The following is a 15,065-nucleotide window of genomic DNA, read 5'->3' as shown; positions in this document are numbered from 1 at the left end:
ACCACACTTGATCGTTGAAAACACGTTGACAAAACATCTCCTCTCTGGGTATTGCCAATTTTTTTTTTTCAATAAATCAAATTATCATTTAATTAAAAACTGACCAATAAGTAATCAAATTATCATCTAATTACAGTGAAATATTAACAATTATGTACAAAGAGTAATCAAATTATCGTCTAGTTAAGCCAAACGAGTAATCAAATTATCCTTTAGTTACAGCTAAACATCATCAATTATGTACAAAATTATAGTACTGAGTTTAAGATTTTTTACGTTAAAACACCAATAAATTCTCTGGCATGAATATACTTGCGTATATTCCTGGTCAATTCCACATAAAATGTTTCGTCCTGGGAATATGAATTTGAATGGTTTGCCACTCGGTTACTTCCGCGTTATTCTCCTGTCAGAATTTCACACATTTACTGTTATTATTTCCATTTTCATGAAGAAGACTGACCGCCGAGTACGAAGATGATGATGAAGAGCAGCAGGTTTTGGGTTTGGCTTCAGCGATGTTCATTCTCTCCTTATCGGTGCAACCACGCTTATTCTTCATCTTCATTCCATTCAGGTCTTCTTTTGTAATGCCCTTCAACGCGTTAAATTCATTTACATTTCAAGGTATTTTAATTAATGATATTGTGCAAATACCAGAGGCGCCACCACCTCCCATTCGAGTGGGTTTCACAGAGGACGCGGGCAGAGGAGTTTTTGCTACTCGGGAGATTCGAACAGGCGACCTCATACACACTGCTGATCCCTTTTTGACTCACCCTTCCCTGGAAGCTTTGGGCAAGGTACCCTCTCATTTCACAACTACCCACAGCCCTATCAACCTTTTTTAACATCACTATTGTTAGCAGTATTAGTATGGTTGATTTGGTCAATTTGATTAACCATGCCAGTCTCTTCAAGTCATCCCCGTGGCACAAAACCCCTTCTCAATCTTTTTACATATATCTATACCCCACATAATCTTTCATTGACTCAATAATGCTTACATTGTTGTGTCCCGATTTCATGAATTCTGCCCTTTAGAGAGATTTTGAGTCATTCCGTTGAGAGTGTATCAGTTAAAACAAAAAAGCCTCCGCCTGGATGAAATAACAACGGCTGCCTAGCTACCAGTGGATGCTGGTCCTCATCCTTTTTTTGGCAAAGTACTCCATCCATCTTTCAACAATTCTTGAGAAGGTACATTTATGGTTTTTTTTTCCCGAGGAAAAATAGTAATTTTTCATTAATATAGAAAAATTGCATGTAGTAGATGCCTGTATGGCATATGCAGTAGGTTGGCCGTAGCCTTAGAAAATATATAAGTCTATACATAATTTACCATACTAAAAAGTTAATGAACAAAATATATACAATGTAAAAGCTAGTATTGATATAAATCACTACTGTATACTGCAAAAATTAGGGCCTGTCGGCCCACTAATAGGCCCAATCTATATAGGGACGATGATAGTACTGGTAGTGTTCATCTCCTTGCTGCTCTTGTATTATCCATAGTCCTCTGGGATGTGCTGTGGCCTCCTTGGAAAGTTGGTCAACAACCAAATTACGTTCCTTGTAAATATGTTGACATGAGATATAATTAAATTGTGCTTTTAAGATCATGATTTCATCCAATATGTTCCTGAGAGAGTGCATATGACATGCAGATATGTTATTGAACCAATTGATGATGATTTTAGAATCTCCAAAAATCTGAATGTGATTGCATGCATGTGCGAGAGCAAAATGGAGGAGATGTCTAAGAGAGATCAATTTTGCATAGTTGTTTGTCCCCATCCCTAAACCCATTTGAATTTTGTAGTGATGATTTTCAGTTTTATGCAGTAGTATACCCCCTCCACAACCCTGTGCTTGTGCTGCTCCATCAAAAAATGCCCAGGGAATATTGCGATCAATGGATTCAGGTGATACAATGCGGCCAACAGGGGTATGATTCTCTTCTGGTATTTCATGATATGCAGCAACAATTTTGGCAATGGAGGACTGCCATCGAACAATTTTATCTCTGAAAATGATCCCATTTCTAGTGAGCCAAATAGACCAACAAATAAGCAGCGGAAGGCAGTGGACTTTTGGATTCAAGGATGCAGCTCGCCAAAGATCCCAGGCTTCTGATACATTGAGTCCATGCCATCTGGTGGTTATGGATAGAGCAACAAGGACCTGTTCCCAAATGTGATTCATCATTGGGCAAAATAGGAATAGGTGGTCATTTGTTTCCTCTGCTTGATGACAGAGCACGCACTAGGAGGGACCGGAGAAGGATCGATTCATTAAATTGCTCCCTGTTGGTGTCTTGTTCCGTAAGACATTCCACATGAACAACTTAGTACGCGGAGGCGCTTTTAGTTTCCATAGCCTGCCCCACCAATCCAAAAGCACAAGTGGCCTGTGGGCATCATGAATGATGGGATAACCAACCTTAGGGGAGTAAGTGCCATGTTCAGCAGGGGCCCAGATGAGTTCATCAGCGCCATCCTTGATACGGACATGTGATTCTGTCAGCGCAGTAATATAGCCCTCCCAATCTTGCTGCCATTGAACAGGAATACCCAGGTGCTCCGTTGAAGTCCATGCTTGTGAAAAGACTGTGCTATTCCCAGGGTCAACAATATGGGCAATCAAATTAATATTTTTGTGTTTGAGAAATTGTATGAGATCAGGAGGAAGTCGAAACATGTTACCACAGCCTGACCAGGGATCGATGCCAATTCGCACTGATGAGCCATCGTTGATTCTCTAGGCGAGTCCATTCCTGATGGTGGGCATGGTATGTAGAATCGCTCGCCAAACCATGGATATCCCAGTTCGCTGCCAAGTGGGCAAACGAATCTAGTCCATAATCTGATGTGGCCAGATGTATTTGTAGTAGATCACTTCTGTCCAGAGGCTGTGGGAGGTGAGGATAAGCCATCCCATCTTTGCAGCTAGTGCATGAGCAAAGGAGGATAGATCCTTCAGTCCCCAACCGCCCCATTTCTTTGGGATTGCAATGAGTTTCCAGCCCACCCAGGCAAAAGGTTTTCCTTCCTTATAGCCATTCCAAAGGAATCTGCAGCAAAGTTTTTGTATCCGGGATAAAATTCCTTTAGGAATCCATGCTAGAGACATCCAATAAACAGGTGTAGCCTCCAAGACTGTTTTAATAAGCACTAATCGACCCGCCCTGGAGAGGAATCTGTGATTCCAGTTGAGCAATCGTTTTTCGATCTTGACCACAAGCCATATCCAGTCAACAATCTTGTAGCAGTGTGGCTTGATCCAGAAACCAAGATATTTGAGTCCATCCTCCAGTTGATGGCTCTGGAAAGGAAATTTCTGCTGTGCAACCCGAGCTTCCTGTGGGGTGCAGGCTGATAGAGTGATGGAGGATTTCAGTTGATTAGATTCCATACCTGTGGTTGAAGAGAAAAGTAGTAATATGTCATAGAACGTAGTGGTGTCCCAAATGCCTCCATTGAGAAAGATGAGCACATCATCGACGAAGAGGAGGTGAGTGAGTATACATTGATCTGTAATATTTAGTCCCTGTAATCGCCCTTCTTGCTTGGCTGAGGCTATTAGTCTGCTAAGTCCCTCCATGACTATCAGAAAGAGGAGCGGGGAGAGGGGACAACCTTGTCTGAGTCCACGTTCTGCATGAAAGAAGTTTGAGGCAGATCCATTTATCAGGACACTGAAGGAGGCGGTAGTGATGCAACACATAACCCAATTTATGAAGGGAGGAGGAAATCCTAGGTGGGTGAGGAGCATTTTGATATAGAGCTAGCTAACTCGATCAAAAGCTTTGGCTAGGTCAATTTTGAGAATGGCACCTTTGAGCTTTTTAGTTTTCATGGAGTGTAGGGCTTCCTCCAATAGCCTCATGAATTTGTCTATTGTGGAGGAAAGCAAATTGTTCCGGAGAGATATGACATGAGAGAATAGGCTTAAGTCTATTGGCAATAATTTTGGCAATGATCTTGTAAAGACAGTTGCAGAGAGAAATAGGTCTGAAATCATTGAAAGATGTGGGGGAGTCAGATTTGGGAATGAGGGCAATGAAGGTTGAGTTGATAGCCTCGTACATTCTCCCTGAAATCCTGCAGTCCTCCACCACCTTTAGAAGATCCTGTCCAATAGTTTCATAAAAGGCTAGATAAAACTCGATAGTCCATCTGTCCGACCCTGGACTCTTATCTTTTTTGAACCATTTTAGCGTGCTTTCCAATTCTCCCATCGTGACAGGAGTTGTAAGCTCCTCTGCCTCTTCCGGATCAACAAACCGAGGGAAGTGACCAGCAATCCGAACAATTTCAGCGAGGGTGGCACCAGGGGGGCCTTGAAGAGCTTCTGGAAATGAGAGTTTCCCAGGTGTGCCAGCTGATTAAAAGATGTTGCTAGATTACCATCCTCATATGGCATGTGCCAGATGGTGTTGCTGACTTTCCTTCCCTTTGCATAATTGTGGAAGAACTTTGTATTCTCATCTCCAGCCTGAAGCCAAATAGCCCAACTACGAAGGCGCCATGTTTCTTCTCTCTCTTTAAGGATTTTGGATCTCTGTGTCTCCAGGTCAATAAGGTGGGATTTAGCCTCCACAGATGTAAATCCACACCCCTGCTCATCCAGGAGATCAGAAAGAGTGGTGTAGGTTATGATAGAAACCCTCAGCAGTGGTTCTCCCCATAGAAGGTGGATTAGAACGCCAGAAATCAGTAACCAGATTGATGTAACTGGGATCCTTTAGCCAGGTGGAGTTGAATTTGAAGGGGGCCCTAGGCTTCTGAAAGGGACCCGACAGCTCCATGAAGATGGGGGAGTGATCGGATATGCCTCCAGATCCAACCCACTGTCTATAATTTGATAGTGCTCTCACTAGAGGTTCCTTAATGAGGAACCTATCCAAGCGCCTGGCTAGTGCAGCATCCCCAGTTCTTCTATTGCACCATGTAGGTTGTGATTTGACCATGGGAATATCAATCAAGTGGTGTTGTTCAAGGAGCTGCTCCATAGAGTCAGACAAGGGATCCACTTGTGCATTGATTCCAAAATTCGACTCTGTTTTGACAAGGGGCATATACATTGATAATATTGAGATCCATGCCTAGATCTGAGGAAAAGATGTCCAAACCTAAGAAGCCAGCACCTCCCCAGGAGGCCTTGAGGTGGATAGTGCGAGGGTTTATACCCAGGGCAAGACCTCTGGATCGTCCAATGACGTCAAGTGCATGGAAGGTCTAGCCCAGCTTCAAGGATTGCAACACAGGGATGATATGGTTAGCCAAGCCAAGTGTTTCTTGTAGGAAGATAATATCAACAAGCTCAGATTCAAATAATCTTTTGAGGGCTAGTCTTTTAGGAGGGCTAGCTAGTCCTCTGCAGTTAAAGGAGAGCCACTTCATGGGGGTGGCTGAGGGTGGGTAGACAGTGCTCTAAGTACCCAATCAAGTGTGGATTGTCTGCCATGTGCCACTTCCACCCTAGCTTGCAGGATGGCCATAGAAATATGTGATTTTCATCCCCTGGTGGACTTGGAAGATCGTGGAGGGGAGGCCAAGCCAAGCCCAAAATTCTCAGGAGGTTGAGACACTCGGGAACGGAGATTGTATGAATGGGAGTGGCCTGAGATGTTCGAGGGTTCCGAATGAGGGGGTGATTGAACCAAACCAGGGATAGCAGGTGGAGTAGTCGAGATAACCGGATGGTGAAAGTCCAGGGGGCAGGTAATAGCAGCAGAGGTAAAGTCTGGTATAGATGCAGATGCAAAATGCAAATGCTGTGCAGAGTAATTAAAAGAAACATCAGAAAACAGAACAAGTGAATGGAGGAATACTCGATGATTGAGCGGCCGCAGCAGCAGCCCTAGATCTCATCATAGGCGGGGAGGGAGGATGGGGAGTGGTCGAAGTTGGCATTTGAGTTGTTTCGCCCACCGTCGCCAGAAGTACATTTATGGTTATGTTGTCGCTCAAATTGTACGGGTGAATGTGACAATGACTCCCAACGACTTAGGGCAAACGCTGTCACTCTGATCCCTGCCCTCTCCGTTCTAGCTATCTCCCTACAACAGGCTAAGGGGGTAGTCTGTTAAAATTGGCAACTAGGGCCAAACTCCATTTGGATCACCTTATTTATGGCTACTGACATTTTTCCTCGATTCCTCTCATCAAGAGGTGTAGGATTGATCTAAAGATCATCCGATTCCGATAAGTATTTATGGAGATATGAATTTATTTTGATTATTGAAAAATTGTCAAGGTCGGCCAGCAAACTTATGTAGGCTCAGAAGCCCAACAGTCACGTCTATTCATCCTCAACGTTTGCATATAAATACAAGGAGCCTCCTCCTCATTTGGACAATTCAATTCACTCATCTTCTCTCTCTCTCTCCTACGCATAAAAGGAGCCTCTCTCTCTCTCACACGTGTGGCTGAAAGGAAGACGTCCTAGGGCAAGGAAGACGCAGAAAGAAGGACGCTAGGGCAGCAGGTCATCTCTTTGACTAGCGTTGACCATCCAGAAGTGCGGATTGGGTGTGGTTGCCTCTCCTAGGCAGGCCGCAATTTTTGGCACGAAAATCGAGGTGATCTGACCTCTGGTTTGACCGGTGTTGACTGCCCTAGTTTAGGGCTGCAAGTTGACTTCAGAAATCTGAAAATTGACTGTATATGTGGGGTTGTTCAAGGGTTGTTTCTTCAGGTTGTTCAAGGGCAAGTTGACTGGAAATTGACCAAGCATATTGGAGGTCAATTTCAACTAGTTTGACCAAGTTTGACTTTGCTGATCTAGGGTTTGCTGCTGCTGATATAAAATTACAGAATTCAGATTTTGTACTATTTCTCTCTGCTGAACCATTGAAGATAAAAGAAGATTTGATCAAAGGGTTTCCCCGCATTAGCGTTTGTCCCTGGCTAGCCGCCACATCTTGTGTCTCTTGTTTTGGCTTGTTTTCTGTTGATTATTTAATGTTCTATCTGCACTTAATGTATATGTGATTGCTAATCTGTGAGTAATAAGAAGAAAAATAAGCAAACTGCTCTAAGCATAGAACATACCATAATTTAACATGGTATTAGAGGTGAGGTGAAGACAAAGCCCAAGCAAGAGCAAGAGCAATCACCGAAGAGAAGGTTGGCAAGACTATCTTAAAGAAATCATGGGGTCCTCAACACACTTCCCTGCTGAAGACAAACTCTGTGAGAAGTCTGACTATCACGGATGGAAGATGTCTCTCGATCTAACATTAGAAGAACATGAAGTGTTGGACCATGTGAGAGGCGGAATTGTTGAGCCTCCATCAAATGCATCCGCTGCTGCTAGAAACAAATGGACCAAGGGAGAAGTCAAAGCAAGGAAGATCATCCGGGACTCTATCGACAAGCGCTTGGTGGCCTATGTTTCCGAGCTAAACACCTCCAAGGAAATCTACGATAGAATGGTGAGTTTATTTAAAGTTAATGATGCAAATCAAGTCTTGTTTCTTAGAAATAAGCTGAAGGAAATTAAGAAGGGCAAAGATGAGAGTATGCAAGCATATTTCTTAAGGATCACCGAGATCAAGAATGATCTCCTATCTATTGGGGAAGTAATTCCTGACAGGGAAATGACACTCACAACTCTTGGAGGACTGCCATCTGAATGGTATATATTTAGGACTACTCTTCTCAACAATAACGTAATTCCTGGATTTGAGGAATTAATGGCCAGATGCATTCAAGAAGAAACAAGGATGGAAGAGCAAGAAATGCCCATACTTAAAGGTCATCCCTCTGCCTTTTCTTCTCATACTAAAAGAAGAAACAATTCTGGGGCTAAATTCAAAGGAAAGGCTGGACTAAAGGGTGGAAGAAAAGGACGATGTTACAATTGCAATAAAACAGGTCACTCTGCAATGGAGTGCCCTGATAAAAGGGACTTACACTGGGACGATGATCAAAATCCCTATCAAGGCAATCAAAGCAATGGCAAGTGAAATGGCAGAGGTAAAAGAAGTGTCGGAAATCAAGGAAGGGGACAACCATTCAAGAAGGCAAGAAATTCCAGGTATCAATCTAACACTATTAACAATAAGCAAGATGAATATTATCTACCAGCAGCTCTATCTACTACTGCTCCCCCGGACTCGTTGGGAAATTGGCTTATTGATAATGGTGCCTCAAGGCACTTCACTAGTTACAAAGAAGCTCTCTATAATCTGATAGAGAAGGAAACCAACCTGGAAATTGTTCTTGGAGATAATTCAAAATATCCTGTGAAAGGCGTAGGAAATGTCACTCTGCAATTGAATCAGGGTAATACCATCCACTTACAAGATGTATTATATGTACATGATCTCAAAAAGAACCTAGTGTCCATTTCAGCAATGGAAGACAAAGGCCACAGGGTGGCCTTCAGCGATGGCAATGTACGTGTATGGAAAAAGAACTTTAAATATGCTGTTACTCTTGGGTTTCGAGTTGATTCATTATATCAGGTCGGGACTCGGAGGAAGTCCGCTGGGTGGACACATCTCTTCAGTCTGAACTATGGCATCAGAGGTTTGCTCACCTTCATTATAAAGCTCTACCTGATGTAAGAAAGATGGTGACCGGGATGCCCGAGTTCAAATTAGAGCAAGAACGTGTATGTCTAGGATGTGCCGAAGGAAAGCTCAAAAGGGGACCATTCCCCTCAAGCCAAAGCAAGACCTCCGATATATTGCAGTTGGTTCACTCAGACATATCCGGTATGATGCCTGTGAACTCCTTGGGAGGATATTTATATTACCTCACTTTTACAGATGATTATTCTCGCAAGACTTGGATATACTTCTTGAAAAAGAAGGATGAAGTGTTCTCCTGGTTTCGACACTTCAAAGCCTTGATCGAGAATCAAACCGAAAAGAAGATCAAGACCTTAAGGACTGATAATGGGATTGAATATGAATCCAATGAGTTTCATGACTTTTGCAAAGAGGCTGGCATTAAGAGGGAGACTACTACACCATATACTCCTGAGCAGAATGGTGTGGCGGAAAGGAAGAATCGTACAATTGTGGAAGCTGTCCGTGCTATGCTCCATGATCAAAGACTTCCGAAGTTTCTATGGGCCGAAGCTGCAAATACTGCCGTATATGTACAAAACCGATGCCCTCATCAAGCATTGGGTTCCAAGACCCCTGAAGAAATGTTCACCGGCAAGAAACCTGATGTATCTCATTTTAGAATTTTTGGAAGCCCTGTATATTTTCATGTGCCTAAAGAGAAAAGGAATAAATTGGGTGCATCTAGAAAGAAAGGAATCTTCGTGGGCTATAGCGAAAATACTAAGGGCTATAGAATCTATGTAGCTGGTCAAAGGGAAATCGAGATTAGTCATGATGTCACCTTTGACGAAGATATGGCTCTTGGCAAAGTAGATAATCTTCCTACTTTAAGGGGATCTAAAGATGCTGACACTGGGGAACCAAAGGAAAAGGAAGATGAGACGATGCCCGATGTGGAAGAACCTATGGATCCTATTGATCCTCCTCCGCAAGATCCTTCCTCTTCTAGGAAGAGGCCTTCATGGCTAAGGGGGACACTTGATGATGCTCAAGGACACATTGCACCCAGAGGAACCTTCCGTGAAAGTAAGAAGCCGAATAGGTATCAGGGATACCTGACCATCATGAGCACGATCATCCAAAATGAGCCTTCGTCATTCACAGATGCTATCAAGCATCAAGTATGGAAGGATGCTATGACCGAGGAATATGAGCCCATTATGAAAAACGATGTTTGGGATGTGGTCCCCAGACCCCAGGACAAAGCAGTTGTCACTTCAAAATGGCTTTACAAGATAAAGCATGCAGTTGATGGAAGTGCAGAAAAGTATAAGGCTCGTTTTGTCGCTCATGGCTTCTCCCAGAAGGAAGGTATTGACTATGACGAGATATTTGCACTTGTTGCCCGATATACCACCATCCGCTCGATCATAGCCCTTGCTGCTTTGCAAGGATGGAACCTACATTAGATGGATGTCAAGACTGCGTTCTTACATGGTTCGATCAAAGAGGAGGTCTATGTGGAGCAACCTGAAGGATTTGAGATTTATGATTGAGAATCTCATGTGTGCAGGTTGAAGAAGGCCCTTTATGGGCTAAAGCAAGCACCCCGAGCATGGTATGAGAGGATCAATAGCTACTTGATGAAGCTGGGATTCACTAGGAGTGAAGTCGACCCTAACCTTTACTTTAAGGTTATAGATGACAAGCCTCTCATACTGGTGCTATATGTTGACGACCTCTTTTTAACAGGTGCAGACCCTCTCATTCACGAATGTAAGAGGGAGCTGGCTTCTGAGTTCGAGATGAAAGACCTAGGACTTATGCACTATTTCCTAGGACTGGAAGTCTGGTAGAAACCAGGGGAGATTTTCCTATCTCAAGGAAAATATGTGGTGAAGATATTGGAGAGATTTGGCATGGTGGACTACAAGCACGTAACTACCTCGATGGAGCTTGACTTCAAGAAGTTAAGCGGTAGTGTTGCCGGACCTGTTTTACGAAATACTACCGAGTATCGTCAACTCGTCGGAGCATTAATGTTCTTGGTGAACTCCCGTTCGGATATATGCTTTGCAGTCAACACATTGAGTCAACATATGGTTGAGCCTCACCACTCACATTGGATTGGTGCCAAGAATCTGTTGAAATATCTTTGTGGCACAATCACTCATGGGTTGAGATACACTGCCGGAGATGTGAGACTCCTCGGGTATATTGATGTTGATTGGGCAGGCAGTGTGGTGGACTGAAAGAGCACTTCAGGGTGTTGTTTCTCTTTGGGATCTTCCTCGATATCCTGGATGAGCAGGAAGCAAAAGTCGGTGGCTTTGAGCACCGCCGAGGCAGAGTACATTGCTGCTAGCATGGCCTCCTGTGAGGCGGTCTGGTTGCGAAAGCTCTTCAGTGAGTTGTTTGGATTTACATTGGATACCACCGTGATCCTGTGTGACAACCAGAGCGGGATCCGTTTATCAGAGAATCCCGTATTTCATGATCGCTCCAAACATATCAATATCAGGTACCACTATATTCGAGATATGGTGCAGCGAGGAGCAATAAGGCTCCAACATATTGGTACAGATGAACAGGTCGCCGACATTTTGACAAAGCCCTTAGGAAAGGTCAAATTCCTGACTTTCTGAGAACGACTTGGTGTCGTTCAGAGACCCTCTTATGAGGGTCGAGTATGATGTATTGAGCTCTGGGAGCTCCAGGGGGGGAGGGGCGGGGTACTTCTTGGAGCGACATGTGACCACGGGGCGACTCACCATCCCCTGGTGGTGCACTATGTACCGGGTAAAGGTTCAACCTTCCCTGTGACACCCTGTGGCGACTATGGAATAGGATGATTAGTTCTCCTGTGGGCCAGGCTATGTCACAAGGTTTGTCGAACTTTAACCTTGGGGTTCGAATTTTGGCGAACCTTAAAAAAAATTTGAGGTTCGGCGAACCTCATCAAACCTCATAGCCATTGACCAAGTCCATAGATCAAAAATCATAACTTCCTGTCACAACTCAAGCTTGTAATTTACCCTTGCATTTTCCATGTCTATGATAGCATTTTGATGTTTACTGATGTTGATTTCTTAATATTTTATAGTATAATTCATTTTAAATTAATATATATATATATATATATATATATATATATATACGAACCTCATCAAAACATTCGAACTCAAACCGAACCTAATCATTGTTGAACCCGAACTCGAACCCGAGCCATGTGACATTGGGGCCAGGATGATTTGTTCTCCGTGGCAACTATGGAACAGGATGATTAGTTCTCCTGTGGGCCAGGATGATTTGTTCTCTATGGCGACTGTGGAACAGGATGATTAGTTCTCTTGTGGGCTAGGATGATTAGTTCTCCGTGGCATCCACTGACAGGATGATTCGTTCTCCTATGGATAGGATGATTAGTTCTCTTGTCGAGGCATCCTACCCATGCAGTCTGGGACTCATGGGAAGTACCTCTCATCTGATCAATGAGCAGGGAAATGAGGATAGGGACCATAGTAGTACTATCGATGGACGCATCGCTGTATCTACCGTACTCCCTATGCTAGGATGACCTCCATTGATCTGGGATCAGTGAAAGTGGTTCACACTCTGGGACTGACTTTGAGTTAGTGGAAGATGGTATGATACATCCTCGATCATTTCTTCTTCTTCAAAGTTCAAGCAGAGCAAAGAAGAGCAGAGCATAGCAAAATGGGGTCAAGTTGTACAGGATAGTGCATTTGATGGATGGATAGCAGGGACGGTCTGACGGATTGCAGATGAAGTTCTCCCTAGTTGGGAGGGAGTGTTAAAATTGGCAACTAGGGCCAAACTCCATGTGGATCACCTTATTTATGGCTACTGATATTTTTCCTAGATTCCTCTCATCGAGAGGTGTAGGATTGATCTAAAGATCATCCGATTCCGATAAGTATTTATGGAGATATGAATTTATTTTGATTATTGAAAAATTGTCAAGGTCGGCCAGCAAACTTATGTAGGCTCAGAAGCCCAACAGTCACGTCTATTCATCCTCAACGTTTGCATATGAATACAAGGAGCCTCCTCCTCATTTGGACAATTCAATTCACTCATCTTCTCTCTCTCTCCTACGCATAAAAGGAGCCTCTCTCTCTCTCTCACATGTGGCTGAAAGGAAGACGTCCTAGGGCAAGGAAGACGCAGAAAGAAGGAAGCTAGCGCAGTAGGTCATCTCTTTGACTAGCGTTGACCATCCAGAAGTGCGGTTTGGATGTGGTTGCCTCTCCTAGGCAGGCCGCAATTTTTGGCATGAAAACCGAGGTGATCTGACCTCTGGTTTGACCGGTGTTGACTGCCCTAGTTTAGGGTTGCAAGTTGACTTCAGAAATCTGCAAATTGACTGTACATTTGGGGCTGTTCAAGGGCTGTTTTTTCAGGCTGTTCAAGGGCAAGTTGACCAGAAATTGACCAAGCATATTGGAGGGCAATTTCAACTAGTTTGACCAAGTTTGACTTTGCTGATCTAGGGTTTGCTGCTGCTAATATAAAATTAAAGAATTCGGATTTTGTACTATTTCTCTCTACTGAACTATTGAAGATAAAAGAAGATTTGATCGAAGGGTTTCCCGCATTGGGGTTTGTCTTTGGCTAGCCGACACATCTTGTGTCTCTTGTCTTGGATTGTTTTCTGTTGATCATTTAATGTTCTATCTGCACTTTACTTAATGTATATGTGATTGTTAATCTATGAGTAATAAGAAGAAAAATAAGCAAACTGCTCTAAGCATAGAACATACCATAATTTAACATAGTCCCTACAAAATATGTGGATGAAAGACTTGTTGGGAACCGACTAGTCCGAGAGACACAATTGGTATGACCTAGCGACTTGGTTAATGATGATTCGTAAGTTTAATTATTAGCACAATTTAATTAGATTATTGAGAGACCAGTACCTTATGGAGTCAAATTACTTGCAAAATATAAATTAGCTACCAAGTCACCGGATGAGCAACTGCTTCTTAGGATGCACATTATCATATATGAGATGCGACACCTAGGAATTAAGTGAAATGCAAGCCCTTGGTTAATTTTAAATTAGATACCTATCTAAATGAATCTTTTCTCACAACTGTTTTGAAATTAGTCTCAAGTGTAGGTTGTGGAGAGAAACCCAGGGGAAGATAGCAAAGGTTATATTAACAATACCTCCCCTAAATTTCTAACCACCCGATGCCTCTAGCACTGTAGAGACTGTGGCTTTGACGACTGCAAGGTCACGGTGTTAACCACAAGTGAGGGTCTAAACTTTGCAAGCTGGGTGAGAGAGGCGGTCCTATTGTCTTTCAACCAAGCTTATGCTTGGAGGTCAATCATTAAATGCACCACTACTCCTAAAATATAAGTGCAAAGTGAGTGATTAGCCTTAGGTGAGATTGTCAAATGTTTTAAGTACTTTGAGGTAAATTATCCAAGATATATTCGATTTAGAGCAATGAAGGAAAATACTTGACAATTATAGGAAAATCTTCACCAAAAGCAATACTTAATGAACTCTTTGGTTACGACATTAGACAATCTCAAATGGACAATTGCTTATGAAATGACAATAAACATTAAGTGCATAAGTCTAGTGCTTCTCTCAACAATGTAAATGTGCCAATTAAACAATACTAATCTCTTCAACAAGATATCAATGCAATTAACAATTCTTGAGATTACTTAGATGACATCAAGATTACAATGGTGATTAATTAAGTGCTTTAAGAGTGAGTTAAATTGCAAGATTATGATTCTTTAGATGTGATGCTCACTTGCTAGAAACAATACGTTAGTACTCTTATTACCAAAGTAAGTTCACAAGGAACCCAATAGCAATGTAATCACTTATCCAATAGCCAATTTAGGAAGTAGCAATGACAAGTAAAAGTATTCCTTTAAGATCAATGTCATAAATGTTGATTTCTGGTAGCATCGGATGTTCTCTAGATCTCAAATTTTGTAGGGAGGCTTGGACACATGTATTCCAAAGAACCTAGAAAATGTTTTGGGAAATTCCACCCGGAGACAGTTTTATTAAAATAATTAATTATTTTTAATGGGACCCTAAGTCTAAACTTAGGAAATTAAAATAATCAATGGGTATTAATCTAATTGTGGGTATAACTTTTAGAAGAAGACAATGATCAAGCAAAAATGATCTTAGCCATTGATTAGCTTCTAATTTGGGCCGTTGAATGTCAACGAGAAGATTATTTAAGGAGGCTTGAGGGTCATTTGGAAAACACACCGAGAGAGTTCAGAAGATCGAATTTCTGAAGCAGAGCAGCTGCCGGAGAGAAATTCGAAGTGAGATTTTGCAGTGAGGGGCAGGGATAGTATCCGAAGGGAAATCTTTCCCGGTCGGAGAATACTCAGCAGAGAAGACAGAGGGAGATCCAGCAGTGGCAGCGCAGAGCCAGAGGGGTTGCAGAGCTACTCAGAGGCAGCGCAAAAGCCAAAAGGAAGTCCAAAAATTTGCTGGGGAGATCGATTTTTGAGATGGAAG

General features: G+C 42.7%; 1 protein-coding gene across 3 annotated transcripts in view; it reads left to right on the top strand.

The window, feature by feature from the left end:
- The first annotated feature begins 309 nt into the window (after positions 1-309).
- SDG38 (SET domain protein 38) overlaps positions 310-15,065 on the top strand; it is a 280,788-nt gene continuing 266,032 nt past the window's right edge. Inside the window, exons 1-2 of one of the 3 annotated variants that reach the window (XM_089411435.1) lie at positions 310-577; positions 661-803. In XM_089411435.1, coding sequence (XP_089267561.1) covers positions 478-577; positions 661-803 — 243 coding nt within the window. In that variant the 5' untranslated portion in view covers positions 310-477. Of the gene's footprint in view, positions 578-660; positions 804-842; positions 1,201-15,065 lie in introns of those variants that run through there. The other 2 variants (XM_089411434.1, XM_089411436.1) reach the window with 2 other exon arrangements.

Source organism: Pinus tabuliformis, chromosome 3_1, assembly GCF_031772625.1.
Source record: "Pinus tabuliformis cultivar Carrire ecotype Pingquan chromosome 3_1, CPIR1, whole genome shotgun sequence".
NCBI lineage: Eukaryota > Viridiplantae > Streptophyta > Pinopsida > Pinales > Pinaceae > Pinus > Pinus tabuliformis.
Note: the sequence above shows the minus strand (reverse complement) of the source record. Positions and strands in the feature narration are given on the sequence as shown.